Consider the following 26,335-nt stretch of genomic DNA (forward strand, 5'->3'; position numbering starts at 1 on the left):
AAAGGTTTCTAGGATTTATTAGTTTGGGTTGTTAAGAGTTATACGGCTGGCAACGCTGTGCAGGGCCGTTTACTTCAGCTGCATACATTTTCTCGCTGCATGAGGGGCTGGGGAGAGCTACTCTCTTCTGGTCCTGAAAAGTAATCAAGAGAGAGAGGGATTTTTCACATCGTGTCTTAATTCTCACAAAGGCACGCTTCAAATGACGGATAAAAACCCGTCTTCCCGACTCCAAGAAGCTACTTTCTGACAGTTGAAAACAAGCTTCTTTCTCTTACTGCACAGAAGAGTCCTCTTACAGATCTCAGATCCTGACATTATTTTCAATAAAATTTTGTGCGGCCGCTAGTTTTAAATTCATGGTCTCCTGGAAGCTTTGGCTGGAGACTACTCAGCTCGTCACTGAACTAACGGCTTTTGGGGGTTCTTTTTTCCCAGTTGAGTTTCTGTGTCTTTTACACGTTTGGTTTTATGGTCCGTTGGAGGTTTTTTCACGCTGAGGGTGAAGATTCTTAGTTTCCTCAATTAGCATAAAAGCTGCTCCAAGGCTGCTGAGTCTTCAGTTCCATTCCATTCAAAATGTTAATTCCTGAGACACGCAACCTACGCCCTACTGTCCTTTGTCCCACGGCTTCTCGAGATTATCTCTGTGTTTTAATAGATAAAACGCCTTCTCTCCCCACCCGTGGGGTGCAACACACAGCGCATGGGGCTGGTGGCGCCCGAGAGCAACACACAACGCATGCGCCAGTCCGCAGGTGTGGGCGGAGGAGAAATCGCGTCGGCGGCAGGGGATGACGTACAAAGGCCGCGCTGTACTGCGGCTTGTGCCCCTTCCGCAAGAAGGTTTCCGGGCCTGTTGCAGCCATGGTGCATTGCAGTTGCGTGTTGTTCAGAAAGGTCCGTGCGGGTCCCCTCAGCCTGGTCCCCTTAGCGCTGACAGCTCTGGTTCTTCCTTGCTCCCCTGTCTCTCCACTACTTTCTTCGTGGCGGCCTCTTCCTTGCTTGGTTTTCCCATAGACTTCTCCGCCCCTCCTGTAGTGGCGCTTTGTCAGTAAGCGGTGACAGTGGTGTGTGTACCTGGCGTGGTTTGGACGGTTGTTTGGGGGCAGGGGCAGGGTTTGAAGTTCTTTAGAGACATCGTGTGCACGTGGCATGAGGAACTGGGATACCTGCCTGCTGTGGCCCAAATGTTGTGGTGGTTTTTTTTCCTTTAATGTCCACAGCCTGTTTTTATATATTTCTCCTTGAGTGCACTGTTTAAGGTTTTTCTAATGGATTTTTATGAAGACACGGAAGCGTGTAATTGATGTGCCTTCTTGCAGAACATTTATTTAGGTCGATTTTTGTGTGGTGTCGGTCTTAAGAATCGTTTCCGTAAAAATTTACAACTGCTTTGAATTTTTATTTTTTAAATCTTATCCTATTAGTAATGCTTTTTGAAACGTTGCCTGCGTCATGTTTGGCCATTACTTTATTTCTAACGACCAGAGTAAAATACTCCTTTTAAGTAAGGCTCCTAAGCCCCTGAATCTGATTAATCTAGAGCAGGAAAAAAGTGTTACATATTTAATGGAACTGTGGAAACTCTCCTCGAGTATATCAGAATGGTCAATATTTCAACTTTTTTGAAAATCCCATTTGTTTTTTTATAATAGCTATCCTAAATGACTAGAGATGTGGATTATGAATTTAAGAAATTACTCCGGTTATTTTGATTTTAATAGCCTAAGAGGTTAATACGTAAGTTCTTTACCTACAAGAAGTTCTTGATTTAGTGAAGGAAACAGGTAAACACTAAATGCAGCGTGAGATTTATAAAGGTGTAATAATAGAGATATAATCAAATTGCTGGGAGAGCCAGCAAAGTCAGAGAATTGATTAGAGGAATTTGGAAAGATGTTAGAAAATATGACATTTAGGTGGATTTATGATAGGAAAAACAAATGACATTCTAAGTAGAGGAAAAGCATGAGCAGAATGGCATGTAGAAATGGCAGTATTTCATGTAGTACAGAGCAAAGAGGAAGAGAGGAAGGGTTGAGCAAATGAAAAGGATACAGGAAGGAACTAGGCATGGTAGGTGAGCCTATTGTTCTTGCTACTTGGGAGGCTGAGGTGGGAGGATCCCTTAAGGCCAGGAGTGCAAGACCAGTCTGGGCAACATAGCAAGACCCCATCTTTAAAACAGTTGGGGTGGTGTGGTGCCTGTAGTCCCAGCCATTTGGGAGGCTGAAGTGGGAGAATTGCTTGAGCCCAGGAGTTTGAGGCTGCAGCAATGATAGTGCTATGATAGTGCCACAGCACTCGAGCCCAGGCACCAGAACCAGACCCTGTTTCAAAAAAAAGAAAATAAAAGATACCAGAAAGGTATTTTAGTAGCTTTGGATATACAGTTGACCCTTCAAGAACATGGGGGTTAGAGATGCCCCCGCCACAGTTGAAAATCTTCATGTAACTTTCAACTCCCCCCACAAAACAACTACTAATAATCTGTTGGCTGGAAGCCTCACTGATAACATAAGCCGTCAATTGACACATATAAAATATATATACAGTATATACTGTATTCTTAAATTAAGCTAGAGAAAAGAAACTGTTACTAAGAAAGTCAGAAGGAAGGGAAAATATATTTACTGTTCATTAAATGGAAGTGAATTGTAAAGGTCTTCATCCTTAAAGTCTTCATGTTGAATAGACTGAGGAGGAAGAGGAGGAGTTGGTCTTGCTCTCTTGGGTGGCAGAGGCAGAAGGGGTGGGGGTGGAGGAGGTGGAAGGGGAGGCAAGAGAGGCAGACACACTATGTGTAACTTTATGGAAGTACATCATAATTTCTGTCATGCTTTTGCTTTTCTCTTTCCCCCCAAAAAATGTTTCTATAGGGTACCAATACCTCTTCCACCATTTGCTTTGGTTTCAGTGCCTCTTCACAGAAGGGTCCATGTCATAAAAGAAGTCAAAAGCAGTCCTGAACAATAGGAGCTCTTCTGCCAGATTATCTAATGTTAGTTTTTCTGGTAGTTTATTCTGTGTTTTCTTCCTTGTTATCTGGCACTGGATCTGAAGCACTCATCAAGCTGTCTTCTGTTAATTCCTCTGGTTTGGTGTCTGTTAGCTCTTGAGTTTCTTCAAGATCCATATCTTGAAGTCCTTTACCCACTTTCCCGCCGTTTTTGGCATATTCACAGCCTCTTTCATGATTTCCTTGATTGGCTCTTTTGTAAATCCTGTGAAATTATAACACAACACAACACCTGGACAAAGTTTTCTCCAGCACGAACTTATTGTTTTGGGCTTATGGCTTTCATGGCTTTTTCAATAATAATGGCATCTTCAATGATGTAAACTTCAGATTTTCCTGAAGTTTTCTCTATTAGTGTTCTTTTCCATGGCTGACAATCCTTTTCGTAGAAAATCATGTTTAATGAGCCTTAAAGGTCCTTGCGACCCCGTGATCTAGAGGCTGATTTACAGACATTGTGTTTGGGGGCAAGGACACCACTTCAGTGCCTTTGATGTTGAACTCATGGGGTTCTGGGTAGCGGGGAGGTGGGGCACTGTCCAATAGCAGAGGAACTTTATAAGTCAGTCTCGTATTGGGAAGGTACTTCCTGACTTCAGGGAGAAAGCATCCATGGAACCAATCCAGAGAAAAGATTTTTGTTCTCTAGGCCTTCTTATCCAACAAAGACTGGCAGCTGATGTTTATCTTTCCCTTTCAAGATTGAGGGGTTAGCAGCTTTATAGATAAGGACAGTCCTGATTACAAACACAACTGCATTTGCACAATACAGTAGGGTTAGCCTATCCCTTCCTGGCTTAAATCCTGGTGCTCACTTCTCTTCCTTACTAATGTCTTTTGTAGCATGTTTTCCAGAATAGGGTACTTTCATCAGCATTAACAACCTGATTTGGGAGATATTCTTTCTTCTCAGTGATTTTCTTAATGGCATCTGGGAACTCATCTGCTGCCTCTTAGTTGGCAGAACCTGCTTCACCTGTTATCTTGATATTTCTAAAGCCAAAGCCAAACCTATTTCTTCTTTTTTTTTAAAAAAAATTATACTTTAAGTTCTAGGGTACATGTACACAACGTGCAGGTTTGTTACATAGGTATACATGTGCCATGTTGGTTTGCTGCACCCATTAACTTGTCATTTACATTGGGTATTTCTCCTAATGCTATCTCTCACCCAGCCCCCAACCCCATGACAGGTCCCAGTGTGTGATGTTCCCCCCGTGTCCCAAGTGTTCTCATTGTTCAGTTCCCACCTATGAGTGAGAACATGTGGTGTTTGGTTTTCTGTCCTTGTGATAGTTTGGTCAGAATGATGGTTTCCAGCTGCATCCATGTCACTCATCCTTTTTTATGGCTGCATAGTATTCCATCGTGTATATGTGCCACATTTTCTTAATCCAGTCTATCATTGATGGACATTTGGGTTGGTTCCAAGTCTTTGCTGTTGTGAATAGTGCCACAATAAACATACGTGTGCATGTGTCTTTATAGTGGCATGATTTTTAATCCTTTGGGTATATATCCAGTAATGGGATGGCTGGGTCAAATGGTATTTCTAGTTCTAGATTCTTGAGGAATCCCCACACTGTCTTCCACAGTCAAACCTCCTTCTAAAATTATCAAATCATCCTTTGCTGGCAATTAATTCTTTAGCTTTAGATCCTTCACATTCCTTTTGCTTTTAAGTTGTCATATGGTAACCTTACTTTTTCTTTTATTGTATTAGTCTATGTTTTTAAAATAGGAATCCTGCATCTACATAAAAGTTGCATTTTTAATACAAGATAAAAAGTTAATTCACAAAAAGTGCAAGGTTTTCACACCTTTTGGCATAGCTGCTGCAGTGGCTTCATGAGTTTTTGTCTTTTTTTACACTGATTCTTATTCTGGATTCATTTATCTTGAGATAGCAGGCCATCGCAGCTACAGATTTTAATCTGTGGTAGATATCAAGCAATTCATCTTTTTATCGTAGTGTCATGACTTTACTTCTTGGGAGCACTGCCAGCATCACTAGTGGCACTTTGTATGGGTTCCATGGTGGTGTTCAAGGTTTACAGTGTAGCACTGAACATGATGAAAAATGCAAGAGAACTGTGAGAGATTACTTTTTACTGACTTATAAAATGTACTGGCAAGATGAACTGCTCATGGGGAGATGATTAGCATCACATGGCCTTTTAAGTGGCAACTTGGGACACTTGAGATCCCGGGATAGTTACAGGAGGTAACTACGAAATTATTACAGTATTCCAGGATGTACTACAGTTAATTTTATGCAGCTATGATTTAATACTGCATTTTTACATTTGCTTACATTTCTCTTGACTGCAAATGCTGCCATGTAAGATCTGTAAGTGTGTGTGTAAGTTTTGATAAATTTTAAGTTTTTATAATAGATGTGTGGCCAGGTGCAGTAGCTCATGCCTGTAATTCCAGCACTTTGGGAGGCCAAGGCAAGAGGATTGTTTGTGGCCAGGAGTTTGAGACCAGCCTGGGCAACATAGCAAAACCCCATCTCTAGTTTTTAAAAATTAAGATAGATATGTGTATATTTTATGGAAGTAAATGACAAAATAGATTAGCATCTATATATTTTTTGCACTCATAACACACAGCTTTTCTTAATTTTTTCAATATTTCCAATCTATTTGCTTTGTAAGTTTTTTCAAATTGTTGCAAAGCTCAAAAAATTTTTCTAATATGTTTATTGAAAAATATCTGTATATAAGTGGACACACGCAGTTCAAACCAGTGTTGTTCAAGGGTCAACTGTAGTACTAAGAATTTTTTACTTTATTTCATAAGCATTTTTTTTTTTGAGACGGAGTCTCGCTCTGTCGCCCAGGCTAGAGTGCAGTGGCTTGATCTCGGCTCACTGCAAGCTCTGCCTCCCAGGTTCATGCCATTCTCCTGCCTCAGCCTGCAGAGTAGCTGGGACTACAGGCGCCCGCCACCATGCCTGGCTAGTTTTTTTGTATTTTTAGTAGAGACAGGGTTTCTCCATGTTAGCCAGGATGATCTCCATCTCCTGAACTCGTGATCCGCCCACCTTGGCCTCCCAGAGTGCTGGGATTACAGGCATGAGCCACTGCACTTGGCTCATAAGCATTTTTTTAATGCATGGTTTTTGAGTAAAGGAGAAACATGATTAGAGATCAGATCAATTTCAGAAAAATAGTTCAGGCACCAAGTTGGAGAATGCAATAAGGAAAAAATGCCTAAACACTGAAAGGAGCTCATGTGGTGCAGGTACTAGGGCAGTGGTACTGGAGAGAAGAGAGTAGGGCTTTGGGAAAAGAAGCAGGTGTAGTCTGAAAGACTTCCATTTGTGTAGTCTCAATGAATATGTAAACCATGGTTCCGTTACTTTAGAGAACATTGGAGGAACAGATTTTACCTGGGGAAGAGTTTGGTTTTGTTATGTTAACATTTATTTTTGAGGTGGATATTATTCAACTGATATGTAAGAACAAGTTTCATATTGGGGGATTTCAAATATAAATTAAATACACATTCTGCTCACATTTGCTTTATACTATTAAAAGCTTTCATCCTGGTGGAAATGTCTGATAGATTGGACATAGAAAATATCTCACCTAGGTGATGGTTATTGGTACAAGCAGAAATTACCCAGGGGAGAAAGTCTAGAAGGAAAACAGGGCCAAGTCAGAAACCCTCAGGATAGGTGGGACAATAATTGATAACTGAAAAAACTAAAAGGGACTTAAGAGAGATAATCAAATGGGAAAGGGGGTCAGATCGGAGACGTGGAGGTGAGCTAAGAAAATGTTATAGAATTGGCATGTGAAAAGCTATTAACGACTTTTTTAGAAGAAGTTTTAGTGGAAGAAAGAACTAGAAAAGGGTTCTAAGGTGATACACTTTTGGTATACAAATATTCTTTCTCTTTTTTTTTTAAGTATGGAAATTTCATCGATAAGCTAAGACTCTTCACGAGGGGAGGATCCGGTGGAATGGGTTATCCTCGTTTAGGTGGAGAAGGTGGAAAAGGTGGTGACGTCTGGGTTGTAGCCCAGAACAGAATGACTTTAAAACAACTTAAAGAGAGGTATCCTCAGAAACGGTTTGTGGCTGGAGTAGGAGCAAACAGCAAGTAAGTAATTACTGAATGACTTAAATTTTAGAAAATCAAACCCTTCTGGAAATTTTTTTTTTAGTTACAAAATAAAAACTTAATTGTTAATTTGAAGTAAATTATTTCCTGTATTTATAACCGAGCAAAAGCCTAAAATGTCTCAACTCATAAAAGACTGATACTAAAGAATATTTCAGAGTTTTAAAACTTTCTGTCCGTTTCTTTTCCCAATGTCTATCTGTATTCTTTTTGCACTTCCCCTGTAGAAACTGATAATTATCTGAATTCCCACTGTTTTCTTCTAAAATTATCTTTGACAACCTTGTAGAAAACTTTCAGTCTTAACCATGCTACTCTACCCCACCACCATTAGAAGGCAAGATAACCACTATTAACCTTTTCTTGACTTTTCTAAGACTTTTCTGTGTGTTTACACAAATGCAATTATGTGCCTAAAAGTTTAGAATACAAAAATGAGAGTACAGTATTTTACAATCTGCTATTTTTACTTTTTTTCACATGTCAAAATTATTCAGAATACCTGCATAATAAATAACTATTTTGTCATTTGTCTATTTAGGTTATTGTTGACTTTTTTTTCCGATTATAACCACAGTGCAGCATTCTGTGTAGATACTATTTTACATGTTTGTTCAATTATTATTTTGATAAATTCCCAGAAGTAGAATTACTAAAACATTTGTACTAATTTTTTCTTTTATGAGCAGTTTAAGAGTAGCCAGATTTGCCTTCTATAATGTAAGTACTCTCATTTGAGGTTAGTTTTTTAAAAGCTTTGCTATTTGGTGGATTTTCTTTTTTTTTATAGATTCATGTTTTCTTTTTTTTTTTGAGACAGAGTCTCATTCTGTTGCCTAGGTTGAGTGTAGTGGGCACTATCATAGCTCACTGCAGCCTCTACCTTTCAGGCTGAAGTGATCCTCCCACCTCTGCCTCCCAAGTAGCTGAGACTACGGGTGTGTGCCACCATGCCCAGCTAATTTTTAAATTTTTCTTTTTTTGTAGAAATGGGGTCGTGCTGTGGTGTTCAGGCTTGTCTTGAACTCCTGGACTCAAGAGATCCTCCTGCCTCCGCCTCCCAAAGTGCTGAGATTACAGGCGTGAGCCACCATGCCTGGCTTTTTCTACCCTATTTGTATTGTAGCAATAATCTCTTCATTTCATGGTTGCAATATTTTGGTTTCGGGTTAAAATGACCTTTGGTGGTTAGCTTAGTAACTTAAATCATTACCTAATGCCATTTTAGTGGGATATAATAGTCTAAAATGCAAAGAAATAATTAGGGATAATTTTAGTTTTTTTAAACCCCGTGTTTGACCATTTAACATCTGCGTTAACCAGAGAATTGATTGCTACTCTTCTTTGTAAACCATTTTGTGTGTATGTGTGTATATATATACACACACACACATACATACATATATATACTTTTTTTTGGTAGAATTAGTGCACTGAAAGGCTCCAAAGGAAAAGACTGTGAAATCCCTGTGCCTGTGGGTATTTCAGTAACTGATGAAAATGGTAAAATTATAGGTGAGTGTACTATAACTCCAAAAGTTGTAAAAATGTGCACGTTTTCTAAAATGAAACAATGGAATAGCTTCTCTTGAGTTTCAGAAGATTTTTTAACTAACAATTTTAGCTACTACTCTATAAGAGAGCATTTTTAAAACTTATAAAAGTTAAATTGACTGCTAGATTTAAGATTGTTTTAAAGATGTTACAGTTCTTACTTGGTCTTGAAATATATAAGTAGGCTCTTTTCAATTGTTTACTGAAGTGTTTTTCTGGGGTCAAACTTTTAATAGATTTGTAAATTGGAATTTCCTGGACTGTTTTTCTGAAAGAATAATATTACATTAATGATTCTACTTATTAATTATAGGTTTGTAATTGAGAATTTCCTGGCATGTATTTTTGAAAGTAAAATATTACATTAATGATTTCACTAATCTATAGATTTGTAATTTTGAATTTCTTTGCCTGTATTTCTGAAAGAAATATATTGCATTAGTGATTTCACTTATTAATCTTTGCTGTAAGTATTTCTCTCCCTCTTTTTAAGGAGAACTCAATAAAGAAAATGACAGAATTTTGGTAGCTCAAGGAGGTCTTGGTGGTAAATTACTTACAAATTTCTTACCATTGAAAGGCCAGAAACGAATAATTCACCTTGATCTAAAACTTATAGCTGATGTAGGCCTAGTAGGGTAAGTATCGTTCATATTTTTATTATTATACTTTCAGAGAGATAGTTCTTGAATAGAAAATGTAAATGGTAATTTGGGGCCATAATTATTTCTAATTTATGGAATTTGTGTGTTGTGTATGTACTTGGAAAATATGCTGCTAAATATTATTTTCAAATTGCCAACATAGAGTTTCATAGTTATTGCTTATTTATAAAATTAAGACCAGAGCAATTGAATAGATCAGTGGGAATGTTAGAGAATGCATAAAGAAAGAAAAATCAATCAAATGCAATATTATAAGACGGTTAAATAATGTTACCAGATATTAATAATAAATCCAAACCATATTATTATTAAAAATATATAGAAGGAAATAAACAGGGAAAAATGATTGACATAACTCTTTTGGGTCTTAATAGAGACATTAAAGTATCGTTAATCAAATGGCTAAAGACCAGTACAGACAATCTCAATCCTCAGACTTACGCACTGTTGCCACCAAATTGAATCCTGCTATGACTGTATATCCTTCTTGCCTCTGCTTAGGATCTATCTAGTCTCAGCACTGTAGGCCTCACAAGAGTGTCCTCTTCCACCAGCCTCCATTCTTTCATTAAATAATGCTGTTTAGCTGTGGGGTTTGCAGTGCAGCTGCCCACTGGAAGGGGATAGATAGTAAGATACAGAATACATAAAGGAAGAGAAAACTTCAATTTGCATTTGCTCTCTCTCCCCCATCCCCCCTCCCTCCTATCCTCTCCCTCTGGCCCTATCACAGTATTACACAGTTATTCAGATGGAAAGCTTAAGGACAAGATAAGGAAAACTGCCTTATTACTGTCCTACTCCAAATTCCTAGTTCTATTTTTTGCTTCCCCATAGCTTCTTTCTAAGTTCTTTTCATCTTCCTCTTCAGTCATCTCACTGCTTCTTTACCAGACTCTTAAGTCTGTATCCCTCATCTTTTGCCCTGCCTGACCAGCCACTAGAGCTTACCACCATTGGTTTAGGGTTCACAGAGGCCCCATTCCTGCTAAAATTATAACAAGGAAAGATGTGATCCTGGCTTGCCATTTACATTTATTTTTTTCAATAAAGCACAGTTACGAGAGTTATTAGATGTAAGTTCTATAATCCTCTATATTTTTAGGAACATTGTGGGCTTAATAGGGTCTTATGGACAAGACTGGCAGTCCAGCCAATCACAATTGCATTTTGCATAAACATGTGTTTCAAGTTCTGAAGAGACAACTTTACAGTCTAAGAGGAGCCTAGCACGGCTTAGTCATAAAAGTGGAGTGGCATGGAAGACTCAGGTTAGACTATTTAGGTTAGGATCTCAAATCCTCTGGAGGCTGGCCAGCTGGTCTTGGGTAAATTACATAGCCTCTCTAAGCCTTTGTTTTCTCTTCTTTTTTTTCTTTTCTTTTCTCTCATTCTTCCTTCACTATAGTTTTTTTCTTTTCACCACGTCATTTGTTTTCTCATCTTTAATAGTGTATGGAGATAGGTCAAATGTTGGTGGGTAAGATAATGCATTTACAGCAGAATACATGCTTTGCATTTTTGTACGTTCAATGAATTGTAGCTGCTATCTTCATCATCATTATATTGCCAACCTACTGGAAAACTGCATATAATGAAATACTAGGCTTTTCAGAAGTAGGTTTGAAATTTGTCTGTAATTAAAGCATCAAGATTCTTAAGCATATCAAACAAGAATGGGGGAAAAAGATTTTTAAGTGGAATGTTTAACATATTTTCTAGTGTTTTTAAATTAGGCAACTATTCTTGAAGAGTTACTACTATGAATACTAGCATAAGTAGATATCCTTTTAGCTGGTTTTGGAAATGGACTGAATCACAGAAGAAAGTTATTGTACAACTAACAGATTTGTGCTGCTGTTGTCAGATCTGATCTTTGCATAGGTTGCATTTTAGCCTGTAAAATTTTCACTGGGTACTTTTCAAGAAAAATTTCAGATATCTGTTATTCAGTCATTAGCATCATCTTTCTATTCATACTTTGATCTTCTTGGAAATAGTTGCTTGCATTATGTGCTCAATCATTATGAAAATATGAGGATGTTGGAAACAAGCAAGTCCAGCTAGTGATAATTATGGATAAAAACGGCTGCAATTTGCTTTTCAAAAGCTATAAGAACCTGGATGAAACAGGGTACGAAAAAACTATATGTTCCAGGAGAAACAAGTCATTAAGAAACCTCACATAATTTTATTTTAAATTCATTACAGAAAGATTTTTTTAATGAGGGAAATTGTTGAAATACCTCCAGCTAATACGCTTTTATAGAATTCCAAATTAATATTTGCAGAATATTCCACCATTATTCCAAATGAAAGTTTGGCAGAGTTTTTGAAGTACCATCTTCAAATTTGAATAGGAACTCTGTGAAGGCGGGAATCATTTTGTCTCATTGCTCAGTATGTTGCCTGATACAAAGTCAGTGCTCAATAAATATTTGTTGGATAAATTTAATGAAAATATATGAATGAGATTTAGCAATGAATGTTTTAAGTAACCCCCATTCCTAGTACTGTCTTTCATACATGGTGGGCCTTTCTTGAGGGAAATTTAGCAGTATAATCAAAGCCTTTAAAATGAGCATGTATTTTATCTGGTATTTCTTCATGTAGACATTTATTCCAAGAAAGAAATCAAAGATGTGTGCAAAGAGAAGTCTTAGCCAGAACAATCAGGCAAGAGAAAAAAAGGGCATTCAAATTGGAAAGAAGGAAGTCAAACTATCTGTTTGCCCACCATATGATCTTATACCTTGAAAACCCTAGAGACTCCTTCATAAGACTCCTAGATTTGATAAATGAATTCAATATACTCTCAGGTTACAAAATCAGTATACACAAATCAATAGCACTGCTATACACCAACAACAACCAAGCTGAGAATTAAATCAAGAACTCAATCCCTTTTACAATAGCTACAAAAAATAAAATACCAAAGAATATACGTAACCAAGGTCGAGAAAGATCTCTACAAGGAGAACTATAGAACACTGCTGAAAGAAATCATAGATGACACAAACAAATGGAAATACATCCAAAGCAATCCTAAGCAAAATGAACAAATCTAGAGGAATCATATTACCTGACTTCAAATTATATTACAAGGTTATAGTAACCAAAACAGCATGGTATTGACAGAGAAGTAGGTACTTAGACCAATGGAACAGAATAGAGAACCCAGAAATAAAACCAAATACTTAAGACCAACTGATCGTCAACAAAGCACACAAAAACATAAACTGGGGAAAGGATACCCTATTCAAAAAATGATGCTGAGAAAATTGGATATCCAAATGTAGAATAATGAAACTGCATTCATATCTCTCATTATATACAAAAATTAAGATAGATTAAAGATTTTAATCTAAGACCTGAAATTATAAAAATTCTACAACACTTAGGAAAAACCCTTCTGGACATTGGCCTAGACAAAGAATCTGTGACTAAGATCTCAAACCAAATGCAACAAAAATACATAAGTGGGACCTAACTAAAGTAAAAGTCTTCTGCACAGCAAAAGAAAGAATCAACAGAGTAAACAGCCTACAGAATGGGAGAAAGTATTTGCAAACTACGCATCTAACAGAGGACTAATATACTGAGTCTGCAAGGAACTCAGATCAGCAAGGAAAAAACAATTCCGTTAAAAAGTGGACAAATGACATGGACATTTCTCAAAAGAAGATATGCATACAAATGGCCAATACGCATATAAGAAAATGTTCAACATCACTAATACTCAGGGAAATGCATATTAAAACCACAGTGATTTACCAACTTAGCTAGAATGGTCATTATGGAAAAGTCAAAAAACAATACGTGCTGACATAGATGTGGGGAAAAGAGAACTCATACTTTTTTTTTTTTTAACTTAAAAAAATGTTTTTTATTATGCTTTAAGTTCTAGGGTATGCACAACATGCAGCTTTCTTACATAGGTATACATGCGCCATGTCGGTTTGCTGCACCCATCAACTCGTCATTTACATTAGGTATATCTCCTAATGCTATCCCTCCCCCAGACCCCCACCCCCTGACAGGCCCTGGTGTGATGTTCCCCACCATGTGTCCATGTGTTCCTTGTTCAGCTCCCACTTAAGAGTGAGAACATGCAATGTTTGGTTTTCTTTCCTTATGGTAGTTTGCTGAGAATGATGGTTTCCAGCTTCATCCATGTCCCTGCAAAGGACATGAACTCATCTTTTTTTATGGCTGCATACCATTCCATGGTGTATATGTGCCACATTTTCTTAATCCAGTCTATCATTGATGGACATTTGGGTTGGTTCCAAGTCTTCGCTATTGTGAATAGTGCCACAATAAACATACGTGTGCATGTGTCTTTATAGCAGCATGATTTATAATCGTTTGGGTATGTACCCAGTAATGGGATGGCTGGGTCAAATGGTATTTCTAGTTCTAGATCCTTGAGGAATCGCCACACTGTCTTCTACAATGGTTGAACTAGTTTACAGTCCCACCAACAATGTAAAAGTGTTAACTGTTTCTCCACATCCTCTCCAGCACCTGTTGTTTCCTGACTTTTTAAGGATCGCCATTCTAACTGGTGTGAGATGGTATCTCCTTGTGGTTTTGATTTGCATTTGACGGCCAGTGATGATGAGCATTTTTTCATATGTTTGTTGGATGCATAAATGTCTTCTTTTGAGAAGTGTCTGTTCATATCCTTCGCCCACTTTTTGATGGGGTTGTTTGTTTTTTTCTTGTAAATTTGCTTGAGTACTTTGTAGATTCTGGATATTAGCCTTTTATCAGATGAGTAGATTGCAAACATTTTCTCCCATTCTGTAGGTTGCCTGTTCACTCCGATGGTAGTTTCTTTTGCTGTGCAGAAGCTCTTTAGTTTAATTAGATCCCATTTGTCAATTTTGGCTTTTGTTGCCATTGCTTTTGGTGTTTTAGACATGAAGTCCTTGCCCATGCCTATGTCCTGAATGGTGTTGCCTAGGTTTTCTTCTAGGGTTTTTATGGTTTTACGTCTAACATTTAAGTCTTTAATCCATCTTGAATTAATTTTTATGTAAGGTGTAAGGAAGGGATCCAGTTTCAGCTTTCTACGTATGGCTAGCCAGTTTTCCCAGCACCATTTATTATATAGAGAATCCTATCCCCATTTCTTGTTTTTGTCAGGTTTGTGAAAGATCAGATGGTTGAAGATGTGTGTTATTATTTCTGAGGGCTCTGGTCTGTCCTATTGGTCTATATCTCTGTTTTGGTACCAGTACCATGCTGTTTTGGTTACTGTAGCCTTGTAGTATAGTTTGAAGTCAGGTGGCATGATGTCTCCAGCTTTGCTCTTTGGCTTAGGATTGACTTGGCAATGGGGGCTCTTTTTTGTTTCCATACGAACTTTAAAGTAGTGTTTTCCAGTTCTGTAAAGAAAGTCATTGGTAGCTTGATGGGGCTGGCATTGAATCTATAAATTACCTTGGGCAGTATGGCCATTTTCATGATACTGATTCTTCCTATCTATGAGCATGGAATGCTCTTCCATTTGTTTGTATCCTCTTTTATTTCGTTGAGCAGTGGTTTGTGGTTCTCCTTGCAGAGGTCCTTCACATCCCTTGTAAGTTGGATTCCTAGGTATTTTATTCTCTTTGAAGCAATTGTGAATGGGTGTTCACTCATGATTTGGCTCTCTGTTTGTCTGTTATTGGTGTATAAGAATGCTTGTGATTTTTGGACATTGATTTTGTATCCTGAGACTTTGCTGAAGTTGCTTATCAGCTTGAGATTCTGGGCTGAGACGATGGTGTTTTCCAAATATACAATCTTGTCATCTTCAAACAGGGACAATTTGACTTCCTCTTTTCCTAATTGAATACCCTTTATTTCTTTCTCCTTCCTGATTGCCCTGGCCAGAACTTCCAATACTATGTTGAATAGGAGTGGCGAGAGAGGGCATCCCTGTGTTGTGCTGGTTTTCAAAGGGAGTGCTTCCAGTTTTTGTCCATTCAGTAATGATATTGGCTGTGGGTTTGTCATAAATGGCTCTCATTATTTTGAGATACGTTCCATCAATGCTGAATTTATTGAGTTTTTAGCATGAAAGGCTGTTGAATTTTGTCAAAGGCCTTTTCTGCATCTATTGAGATAATCATGTGGTTTTTGTCATTGGTTCTGTTTATTGCTGGATTACATTTATTGCTTTGCATATGTTGAACCAGCCTTGCATCCCAGGGATGAAGCCCACTTGATCATGGTGGATAAGCTTTTTGATGTGCTGCTGGATTCAGTTTGCCAGTATTTTATTGAGGATTTTTGCATCAATGTTCATCAGGGATATTGGTCTAAAATTCTCTTTTTTGTTGTGTCTCACAGGCTCTGGTATCAGGATGATGCTGGCCTCATAAAATGAGTTAGGGAGGATTCCCTCTTTTTCTGTTGATTGGAATAGTTTCAGAAGGAATGGTACCAGCTCCTCCTTGTACCTCTGGTAGAATTCGGCTGTGAATCCGTCTGGTCCTGGAATTTTTTTGGTTGGTAGGCTATTAATTATTGCCTCAATATCAGAGCCTGTTATTGGTCTATTCAGGAATGCAACTTCTTCCTGGTTTAGTCTTGGGAGGGTGTATGTGTCGAGGAATTTATCCATTTCTTCTAGATTTTCTAGTTTATTTGCATAGAGGTGTTTATAGTATTGTCTGATGGTAGTTTGTATTTCTGTGGGATTGGTGGTGATATCCCCTTCATAACTTTTTATTGCGTCTATTTGATTCTTCTCTCTTTTCCTCTTTATTAGTCTTGCTAGCAGTCTATCAATTTTGTTGATCTTTTCAAAAAACCAGCTCCTGGATTCATTGATTTTTTTTGAAGGGTTTTTTGTGTCTCTATTTCCTTCAGTTCTGCTCTGATCTTACTTATTTCTTGCTTTCTGCTAGCTTTTGAATGTGTTTGTTCTTGCTTCTCTAGTTCTTTTAATTGTGATGTTAGGGTGTCAATTTTAGATCTTTCCTGCTTTCTCTTGTGGGCATTTAGTGCTATAAATTTCCCTCTACACACTGCTTGAAATGTGTCCCTGAGATCCTGGTATGTTGTATGTTCTCGCTGGTTTCAAAGAACATCTTTATTTCTGCCTTCATTTCATTATTTACCCAGTAGTCATTCAGGAGCAGGTTATTCAGTTTCCATGTAGTTGAGTGATTTTGAGTGAGTTTCTTAATCCTGAGTTCTAATTTGATTGCACTGTGGTCTGAGAGACAGTTCGTTGTAATTTCTGTTCTTTTACATTTGCTAAGGGGTGCTTTACTTCCAACTATGTGGTCAATTTTAGATTAAGTGCGGTGTGGTGCTGAGAAGAATGTATATTCTGTTGATTTGGGGTGGAGAGTTCTGTAGATGTCTATTAGGTCCTCGTGGTGCAGAGCTGAGTTCAATTCCTGGATATCCTGGTTAACTTTCTGTCTCATTGATCTGTCTAATGTTGACAGTGGGGTCTTAAAGTCTCCCATTATTATTGTGTGGGAGTCTAAGTCTCTTTGTAGGTCTCTAAGGACTTGCTTTATGAATCTGGTTGCTCCTGTATTGCGTGCATATGTATTTAAGATAGTTAGCTCTTCTTGTTGAATTGATCCCTTTACTATTATGTAATGGCCTTCTTTGTCTCTTTTGATCTTTGTTGGTTTAAAGTCTGTTTTATCACAGACTAGGGTTGCAACCCCTGCCTTTTTTTGTTTTCCATTTGCTTGGTAAATCTTCCTCTATCGCTTTATTTTGAGCCTATGTGTGTCTCTGCATGTGAGATGGGTCTCCTAAATACAGCACACTCTTGGGTCTTGACTCTTTATCCAGTTTGCCAGTCTGTGTCTTTTAGTTGGAGCATTTAGCCCATTTACATTTAAGGTTAATATTGTTATGTGTGAATTTGATCCTGTCATTATCATGTTAGCTGGTTATTTTGCTCGTTAGTTGATGCGGTTTGTTCCTAGCGTTGATGGTCTTTACAATTTGGCATGTTTTTACAGTGGCTGGTACCGGTTGTTCCTTTCCATGTTTAGTGCTTCCTTCAGGAGCTCTTGTAGGGCAGGCCTGGTGTTGACAAAATCTCTCAGCATTTGCTTGTCTATAAAGGATTGTATTTCTCCTTCACTTATGAATCTTAGTTTGGCTGGATATGAAATTCTGGGTTGAAAATTCTTTTCTTTAAGAATGTTGAATATTGGCCCCCACTCTCTTCTGGCTTGTAGAGTTTCTGCCGAGAGATCAGCTGTTAGTCTGATGGGCTTCCCTTTGTGGGTAACCCGACCTTTCTCTCTGGCTGCCCTTAACATTTTTTCCTTCATTTCAAGTTTGGTGAATCTGACAATTATGTGTCTTTGAGTTGCTCTTTTTGAAGAATACCTTTGTGGTGTTCTCTGTATTTCCTGAATTTGAATGTTGGCCTGCCTTGCTAGGTTGAGGAAGTTCTCCTGGATAATATCCTGCAGAGTGTTTTCTGACTTGGTTCCATTCTCCCCATCACTTTCAGGTACACCAATCAGACGTAGATTTGGTCTTTTCACATAGTCCCATATTTCTTGGAGGCTTTGTTCATTTCGTTTTACTCTTTTTTCTCTAAAGTTCTCTTCTTGCTTCATTGCATTCATTTAATCTTCAGTCACTGATACCCTTTCTTCCAGTTGATCAAATCAGCTACTGAAGCTTGTGCATTTGTCACATAGTTCTCATGCCATGGTTTTCAGCTCCGTCAGGTCATTTAAGAACTTCTCTGCATTGGCTATTCTAGTTAGCCATTCGTCTAATCTTTTGTCAAGGTTTTTAGCTTCTTTGTGATGGGTTCCAACTTCCTCCTTTAGCTCGGAGAATTCTGATCATCTGAAGCCTTCTTCTCTCAACTCATCAAAGTCATTCTCTGTCCAGCTTTGTTCCATTGCTGGGGAGGAGCTGCATTCCTTTGGAGGGGGAGAGGTGCTCTGATTTTTAGAATTTTCAGCTTTTCTGCTCTGTTTTTTTCCCCATCTTTGTGGTTTTATCTACCTTTGGTCTTTGATGATGGTGACATACAGATGGGTTTTTGGTGTGGATGTCCATTCTGTTTGTTAGTTTTCCTTCTAACAGTCAGGACCCTCAGCTGCAGGTCTTTTGGAGTTTGCTGGAGGTCCACTCCAGACCGTTTGCCTGGGTATCAGCAGCGGAGGCTGCAGAACAGTGAATATTGCTGAACAGCAAATGTTGCTGCCTGATCGTTCCTCTGGAAGCTTCGTCTCAGGGGTACCTGGCCATGTAAGGTGTCAGCCTGCCCTTACTGGGGGTTGCCTCCCAGTTAGGCTACTCGGGGGTCAGAGACCCACTTGAGGAGGCAGTCTGTCCATTCTCAGTTCTCAAACTCCGTGCTGGGAGAACTGCTACTGTCTTCAAAGCTGTCAGACAGGGACATTTAAGTCTGCAGAGATTTCTGCTGCCTTTTGTTTGGCTATGCCCTGTCCCGGGAGGTGGAGTCTAGAGGCAAGCAGTCCTTGAGCTGTGGTGGACTCCACCCAGTTTGAGCTTCCAGGTGGCTTTGTTACCTACTCAAGCCTCAGCAATGGCGGGCACCCCTCCCCCCCCAGCCTCACTGCCGCCTTGCAGTTCGATCTCAGACTGCTGTGCTAGCAATGAGTGAAGCTCCGTGAGCGTGGGACCCTCCAAGCCAGGTGCGGAATATAATCTCATGTTGTGCCATTTGCTAAGGCCATTGGAAAAGTGCAGTATTAGGGTGGGAGTGACCCGATTTTCCAGGTGCTGTTTGTCACAGATTCCCTTGGCTAGGAAAGGGAATTCCCTGACCCCTTGCGTTTCCCAAGTGAGGCAATGCCTTGCCCTGCTTCGGCTCACGCTCAGTGGGCTGCACCCACTGTCCTGCACCCACTATCCGACAAGCCCCAGTGAGATGAACCCGGTACCTCAGTTGGAAATACAGAAATCACCCATCTTCTGCATCGCTCGCACTGGGAGCTGTAGACAGGAGCCGTTTCTATTTGGCCATCTTGGAACCCCACCCCTGATTTTTGCTCATTGATTTTGTGTCCTGAGACTTTGCTGAAGTTGCTTATCAGCTTAAGGAGATTTTGGACTGAGACTTTGGGGTTTTCTAAATATACAATCATGTCATCTGCAAACAGGACAATTTGACTTTCTCTTTTCCTAATTGAATACCCTTTATTTCTCTCTCTTGCCTGACGGCCCTGGCCAAAACTTCCAACACTGTGTTGAATAGGAGTGGTAAGAGAGGGCATCCCTGTCTTGTGCCAGTTTTCAAAGGGAATGCTTCCAGTTTTACTTATTCCATATGAGATTGGCTGTGGGTTTGTCATAAATAGCCCTTAATATTTTGAGATACATTCTGTTGATACCTAGTGTTTTGAGAGTTTTTAGCATGAAGCGCTGTTGAATTTTCTCGAAGGCCTTTTCTGCATCTTTTGAGATAATCATGTGGTTTTTGTCGTTGCTTCCGTTTATGTGATGGATTAGGTTTATTGATTTGTGTACATTGAACCAGCCTTGCATCCCAAGGATGAAGCCAACTTGATCATGGTGGATAAGCTTTTTGATGTGCTGCTGGGTTCGGTTTGCCAGTATTTTATTGAGGATTTTCTCATTGATGTTCGTCAGGGATATTGGCCTAGAATTCTCTTTTTGTTGTTGTTGTTGTTGTTGTATCTCTGCCAGGCTTTGTTATCAGGATGATGCTAGCATCATGGAATGAGTTAGGGAGGATTCCCTCTTTCTATTGAATGGAATTGTTTCAGAAGGAATTGTACCAGCTCCTCTTTGTACCTCTGGTAGAATTGAGCTGTGAATCCACCTGGTCCTGGACTTTTTTTGGTTGGTAAGCAATTAATTATTGCCTCATTTTCAGGACCTGTTACTGGTCTATTCAGAGATTCAACTTCTTCCTGTTTTAGTCTTGGGAGGGTGTATGTGTCCAGGAATTTATCCATTTCTTCTAGATTTTCTAGTTTGTTTGCATAGAATTGTTTATAGTATTGTCTGATGGTAATTTGTATTTCTGTGGGATCAGTAGTGATATCCCCTTTAGCATTTTTTTATTGCGTCTATTTGATTCTTCCCTCATTTCTTCTTTATTGGTTTTGCTAGCGGTCTATTTATATTGTAGATTCTTTCAAAAAAAAAGCAGCTCCTGGATTCATTGATTTTTTTGAAGGGTATTTTGTGTCTCTATCTCTGTCATTTCTGCTCTGATTTTAGTTATTTCTTGCCTTCTGCTAGCTCTTGAATGTGTTTGCTCCTGGTTCTCTAGTTCTTTTTATTGTGATGTTAGGGTGTCCATTTTAGATCCTTCCTGCTTTCTCTTGTGGGCATTTAGTGCTATAAATTTCCCTCTCCACACTGTTTTAAGTGTGTCCCAGAGATTCTGATACATTATGTCTGTGTTCTCATTGGTTTCAAAGAACATCTTTATTTCTGCCTTCATTTCGTTATGTACCCAGTAGTCATTCAGGAGCAGGTTGTTCAGTTTCCATGTAGTTGTGTGGTTTTGAGCGAGTTTCTTAATCCTGAATTCTAATTTGATTGCACTGTGGTCTGAGAGACAGTTTCTTGTGTTTTCTGTTCTTTTGCATTTGCTGAGGAGTGTTTTACTTCTCATTATATGGTCAATTTTAGAATAAGTACGATATGCTAAGAAGAATATATATTCTGTTGATTTGGGGTGGAGAGTTCTGTTGATGTCTATTAGGTCTGGTTGGTCCAGAGCTGAGTTCAAGTCCTTGATATCCTTGTTAACCTTCTGTCTCGTTGATCAAATATTGACAGTGGGGTGTTAAAGTCTCCCATTATTATTGTGTGGGAGTCTAAGTCTCTTTGTAGCTCTCTAAGGACTTGCTTTATGAATCTGGGTGCTCTTGTATTGGGTGCATACCTATTTAGGATAGTTAGCTCTTCTTGTTGAATTGATCCCTTTACCATTACGTAATGGCCTTCTTTGTCTCTTTTGATCTTTGTTGGTTTAAAGTCTATTTTATCAGAGACTAGGATTGCAACCCCTGCCTTTTTTTGTTTTCCATTTGCTTGGTAGATCTTCCTCTATGCCTTTATTTTGAGCCTGTGTGTGTCTTTGCACATGAGATGGGTCTCCTGAGTACAGCACACCAATGGGTCTTGACTCTTTATCCAGTTTGGCAATCTGTGTCTTTTAATTGGGGCATTTAGCCCATTTACATTTAAGGTTAATATTGTTATGTGTAAATTGGATCCTGCCATTATGACGTTAGCTGGTTATTTTGCCCATTAATTGATGCAGTTTCTTCATAGTGTCAATGGCGTTTACAATTTGGTATGTTTTTGCAGTGTCTGGTACTAGTTGTTCCTTTCCATGTTTAGTGCTTCCTTTAGAAGCTCTTGTAAGGCAGGCCTGGTGTTGACAAAATCTCTCAGCATTTGCTTGTCTATAAAGGATTTTATTTCTCCTTCACTTACGAATCTTAATTTGGCTGGATATGAAATTCTGGATTGAAAATTCTTTTCTTTAGGAATGTTGAATATTGGCCCCCACTCTCTTCTGGCTTGTAGGGTTTCTGCCAAGAGATCCACTGTTAGTCTGATGGGCTTCCCTTTGTGGGTAACCGTACCTTTCTCTCTGGCTGCCCTTAATATTTTTTTCTTCATTTCAACTTTGGTGAAAATGTGTCTTGCGGTTGCTCTTCTCGAGGAGTATCTTTGTGGTGTTCTCTGTATTTCCTGAATTTGAATGTTGGCCGTCTTTGCTAGGTTGGGGAAGTTTTCCTCAATAATATCCTGAAGAGTGTTTTCTAACTTGGATCCATTCTCCCAGTCACTTTCAGGTATAGTACACTAATCAGACATAGATTTGGTCTTTTCACATAGTCCCATATTTCTTGGAGGCTTTGTTCATTTCTTTTCAGTTTTTTTTTCTCTAATTTTGTCTTCTTGCTTTATTTCATTAATTTGATCTTCAATCACTGATATCCTTCCTTTCTTCCACTTGATCCAATCGGCTATTGAAGCTTGTGCGTGCGTCACGAAGTTCTCGTGCTGTGGTTTTGAACTCCATGAGGTCATTTAAGGACTTCTCTACACTGTTTATTCTAATTAGCCATTCTTCTAACCTTTTTTGAAGGTTTTTAGCTTCTTTGCAATGGATTAGAACATTCTCCTTAGCTCAGTGAAGTTTTTTATTACCGACCTTCTGAAGCCTACTTCTCTTAATTTGTCAAACTCATTCTCCATCCAGTTTTGTTCCATTGCTGGCGAGGAGCTGCAGTCCTTTGGAGGAGAATAGGCACTCTGGTTTTTGGAATTTTCAGCTTTTCTGCTCTGGTTTCTCCCCATCTTTGTGGTTTTATCTACCTTTGATCTTTGATGTTGGTGACCTACGATGAGGTTTTGGTGTGCATGTGCTTTTTGTTGATGTTGATGCTATTCCTTTCTATTTGTTAGTTTTCCTTCTAACAGTCGGGCTTCTTAGCTGCAGGTCTTTTGGAGGTTGCTGGAGGTCCACTCCAGACCCTGTTTGCCTAGGAATCATCAGCGGAGGCTGCAGAACAGCAAATATTGCTGCCTGATTCTTCCTCTGGAAGCTTCGTCCTAAAGGGGCACCCCCCTGTATGAGGTGTCTCTTGGCCCCTACTGGGAGGTGTCTCCCAGTTAGGCTCCTCGGGGGTCAGGGACCCACTTGAGGAGGCAGTCTGTCCCTTCTCAGAGCTTGAACACCATGCTGGGAGAACCACTCTCTCTTCAGAGCTGTCAGACAGGGACGTTAAGGTCTGCCAAAGCTGTCTGCTGCCATTTTCTCTGATATGCCCTGCCCAGAGAGGTTGGATCTAGAGAGGCAGTAGGCCTTGCTGAGATGTGGTGGACTCCATCCATTTCGAGCTTTCAGGCCTCTTTGTTTACACTGTCAGCACAAAACCGCCTCCTCAAGCCTCAGCAATTGCGGATACCCCTCCACCTGCCAAGCTGCAGCTCATGGCAGGTCAATCTCAGACTGCTGCGCTAGCAGTGAGCAAGGCTCCGTTGGCTTGGGACCTGCTCAACCAGGCACGGGAGGATATTTCCTGGTCTGCCGATTGCAAAGACTCGGGGAAAAGCGCAGTATTTAGGCAGGAGTGTACCATTCCTCCAGGTACAGACTGTCACGACTTCCCTTGGCTAGGAAAGGAAAATCCCCCGACCCCTTGTGCTTCCCGGGTGAGGCAATGCCCCACCCTGCTTTGGTTTGCCCTCCATGCACTGCACCCACTGCCCAACCCGCCGCATTGAGATGAACCAGGTACCTCAGTTGGAAATGCAGAAATCACCCATCTTCTGTGTCGATCTTGCTGGGAGCTGTAGACCGGAGCTGTTCCTATTTGGCCATCTTGGAACTTAACTCTTACAGAGACATACAGAGTGTTATAATGGACATTGGAGACTCAGAGGGAGGAAGGATAGGAGGGCAGTGAGGGATGCAAAAGTACCTGTTGGGTACAATGTACACTGCTTGGGTGATGGGTACACTAAAATTCACTGTTGAGTGAGAATGCAAATTAGTACAACCTATATGGAAAACAGTATGGAGATTTCTCAAAGAACTGAAAGTAGAAATATCATTTCATCCAGCAATCCCACTACAGGATATCTACCCAAAGGAAAAGAAGTCATTATATTAAAAAGATACCTGCACGCATGTTTATCACAGTATCATTCAGAATTGCAAAGACATGGAATCAACCTTAGTGCCCATCAACCAATGAATGAAGAAAATTGAGTGTGTGTGTGTGTGTGTTTATCTATATATACACACACACCATAGAATACTACTCAGCCATAAAAAAGAATGAGGACATCTTCCCAAGTGAAGTAACTCAGGAACGGAAATCCAAGTGCCACATATTGTCACTTATAAGTGGGAGCTAAGCTGTGGGTACACAGAGGCATGCAGAGTGGTATAATGGACATTGGAGACTCAGAGGGAGGGAGGACAGGAGGATGGGGAGGGATGAAAAACTATCTGTTGGGTACAGTGTACACTACTTGGGTGATGGGTACACTAAAATCCCGGACTTCACCATTACACAATGTATCCATGTAACAACAACAACAACAAAATCACTTGTACCCCTAAAGCTATTGAAATAAAAACATTAAAAGAAATAGGTCGGGCATGGTGGCTCACACCTGTAATCCCAGCACTCTGGGAGGCCAAGGTGGGCAGATCACGAGGTCAGGAGATTGAGACCATCCTGGCTAATACGGTGCAACCCCATCTCTACTGAAAATACAAAAAAAATTAGCCAGGCATTGTGGCGGGCGCCTGTAGTCCCATCTACGTGGGAGGCTGAGGCAGGAGAATGGCGTGAACTGGGAGGTGGAGCTTGCAGTGAGCCAAGATCACGCCACTGCACTCCAGCCTGGGCAACAGAGCGAGACTCCATCTCAATAAATAAATAAATAAAAAGATATGAGCTATTAAGCTATGAAAAGATGAAAAAAGTTGCAAAAGTTTAAAGATAGTCATTGCATTGTTTAAAGTTATTTTAAAAAAACAAATAATACACACTTGTTTGCATAAAGAAAAAGTTGTCTATGAATTCCACCACCCAGAGATGACTACTAACAGTGTCTGTCTACCTGTATACACATTTTTTACAATGTTGTTAGAGTGAGAAATTGTAGACAACCTGAAAGTCTGTCAATAGGAAATTAGTTAAGTAAATTACACTTCACCATTGAAAAGTGTTCACCTTATATGATTCAGTTTAAAGAGTAGGCCAAGCAACTATAAAGTAGTTTTCCCCTACTTCCTTCAAAAAAATATGAAAACTTGAACATTAAGACTCTATAAAAACTGCCAATTTTTTGCAGACAATAGAGGGAAAAAGAGCATGTTAAGTGTCCATGTAGGTGCTAGTAGAAAAATGAAGACTTTGGAAAAGAAACTCTGTAGGACAACTGACCCAGTTTCTTTAAAAATAAAATTGCAGATAGGAAACAAGATGGTAGGGGGAGCTTGAAAATAGATTTGAGACACACCGGGTATTTGTAACGTACAGACCTTACTTGGATTTCTATTCAAACCAAATTTTAAGAAGTATATTGCCAATGTATTAATATTTGTTGAAGCTAGGTGATAGCTAAATGGAATTCATTACACCTCTCTACTTTTGTGTATGCTTGAAACTGTCTATAAAATTTTTTTTTTAAGCAGTTTACAAAACAAGGTAATGTTTTGTCAGTGTATAGCTGGAGTTAGTTACAGGTGTTTTTCTTTTTTTTCTTTAATTTCTGTTTTTTCTATGACTTCCAATGGGTTTTTATTTTTAAATCATAATTGGAATAATTATTATACACTTTAAATATTGAAACATCTTCAGTGTCCAGCATGAATTTATCTTTACCTTTTATGTAAGTGTATGTTCTCAAGTTTTTCAAGATTATTTATAATACATTTATGTTCTACTTTTAATCCCAAATATATTCATGAAGTCTACTTGAATTGTTAGGAATTCAGAGATAATAATATTGACATTTGTGTATAATTTTATATTCTTGTTTCAGATTCCCAAATGCTGGAAAATCCTCTTTGCTAAGTTGTGTTTCTCATGCAAAACCTGCAATTGCAGATTACGCATGTAAGTGTAATTTGATTGTACATTTTAATGAGTGGAGGTAAACTTTTAAAGACTAATATTTCTCTGAGAATGAATAAAATGATAACTCTGAGGGTATCCTTAACTGAAAAATTTTTGGCAGATAGACTACTGTTGCACAGGCCAAAGTGCAGTTGCATGATCATGGCTCACTGCAGCCCAGGCTCAAGCCATCCCCCTGCATCAGCCTCCCATGTAGATGGGACTACAGGTATGTGCCACCATGCTTGGCTAACTTTTTTTTTTTTTTTTTTTTTTGTGGGGACAGGGGTTTCGCCATGTTGCCCAGGCTGGTCTTGAACTCCTAGGCTCAAGTGATCTCCCACCTTGGCCTTCTAAATTGCTGGGT

The 26,335-nt window shown here is 39.3% G+C and overlaps 1 protein-coding gene and 1 long non-coding RNA gene across 3 annotated transcripts in view; one reads left to right on the top strand and one right to left on the bottom strand.

Moving 5' to 3' along the window:
- Nucleotides 1–362, bottom strand: LOC107971537 (uncharacterized). Its single transcript, XR_001714473.3, has 2 exons — nucleotides 279–362; nucleotides 1–133 (listed from the first exon to the last, which is right to left on the bottom strand). It is a non-coding gene; the product is annotated as an uncharacterized LOC107971537 (long non-coding RNA).
- A 398-nt stretch (nucleotides 363–760) lies between these two features.
- GTPBP10 (GTP binding protein 10) overlaps nucleotides 761–26,335 on the top strand; it is a 40,483-nt gene continuing 14,908 nt past the window's right edge. Inside the window, exons 1-5 of one of the 2 annotated variants that reach the window (XM_519187.8) lie at nucleotides 761–900; nucleotides 6,943–7,136; nucleotides 8,581–8,672; nucleotides 9,205–9,349; nucleotides 25,895–25,968. In XM_519187.8, the coding sequence (XP_519187.3) occupies nucleotides 868–900; nucleotides 6,943–7,136; nucleotides 8,581–8,672; nucleotides 9,205–9,349; nucleotides 25,895–25,968 (538 nt within the window). In that variant the 5' untranslated portion in view covers nucleotides 761–867. The remainder of the gene's footprint in view (nucleotides 901–6,942; nucleotides 7,137–8,580; nucleotides 8,673–9,204; nucleotides 9,350–25,894; nucleotides 25,969–26,335) is intronic. The other variant, XM_003318569.6, reaches the window with a different exon arrangement.

This window comes from Pan troglodytes, chromosome 6, assembly GCF_028858775.2.
Source record: "Pan troglodytes isolate AG18354 chromosome 6, NHGRI_mPanTro3-v2.0_pri, whole genome shotgun sequence".
Classification (NCBI taxonomy): Eukaryota; Metazoa; Chordata; class Mammalia; order Primates; family Hominidae; genus Pan; species Pan troglodytes.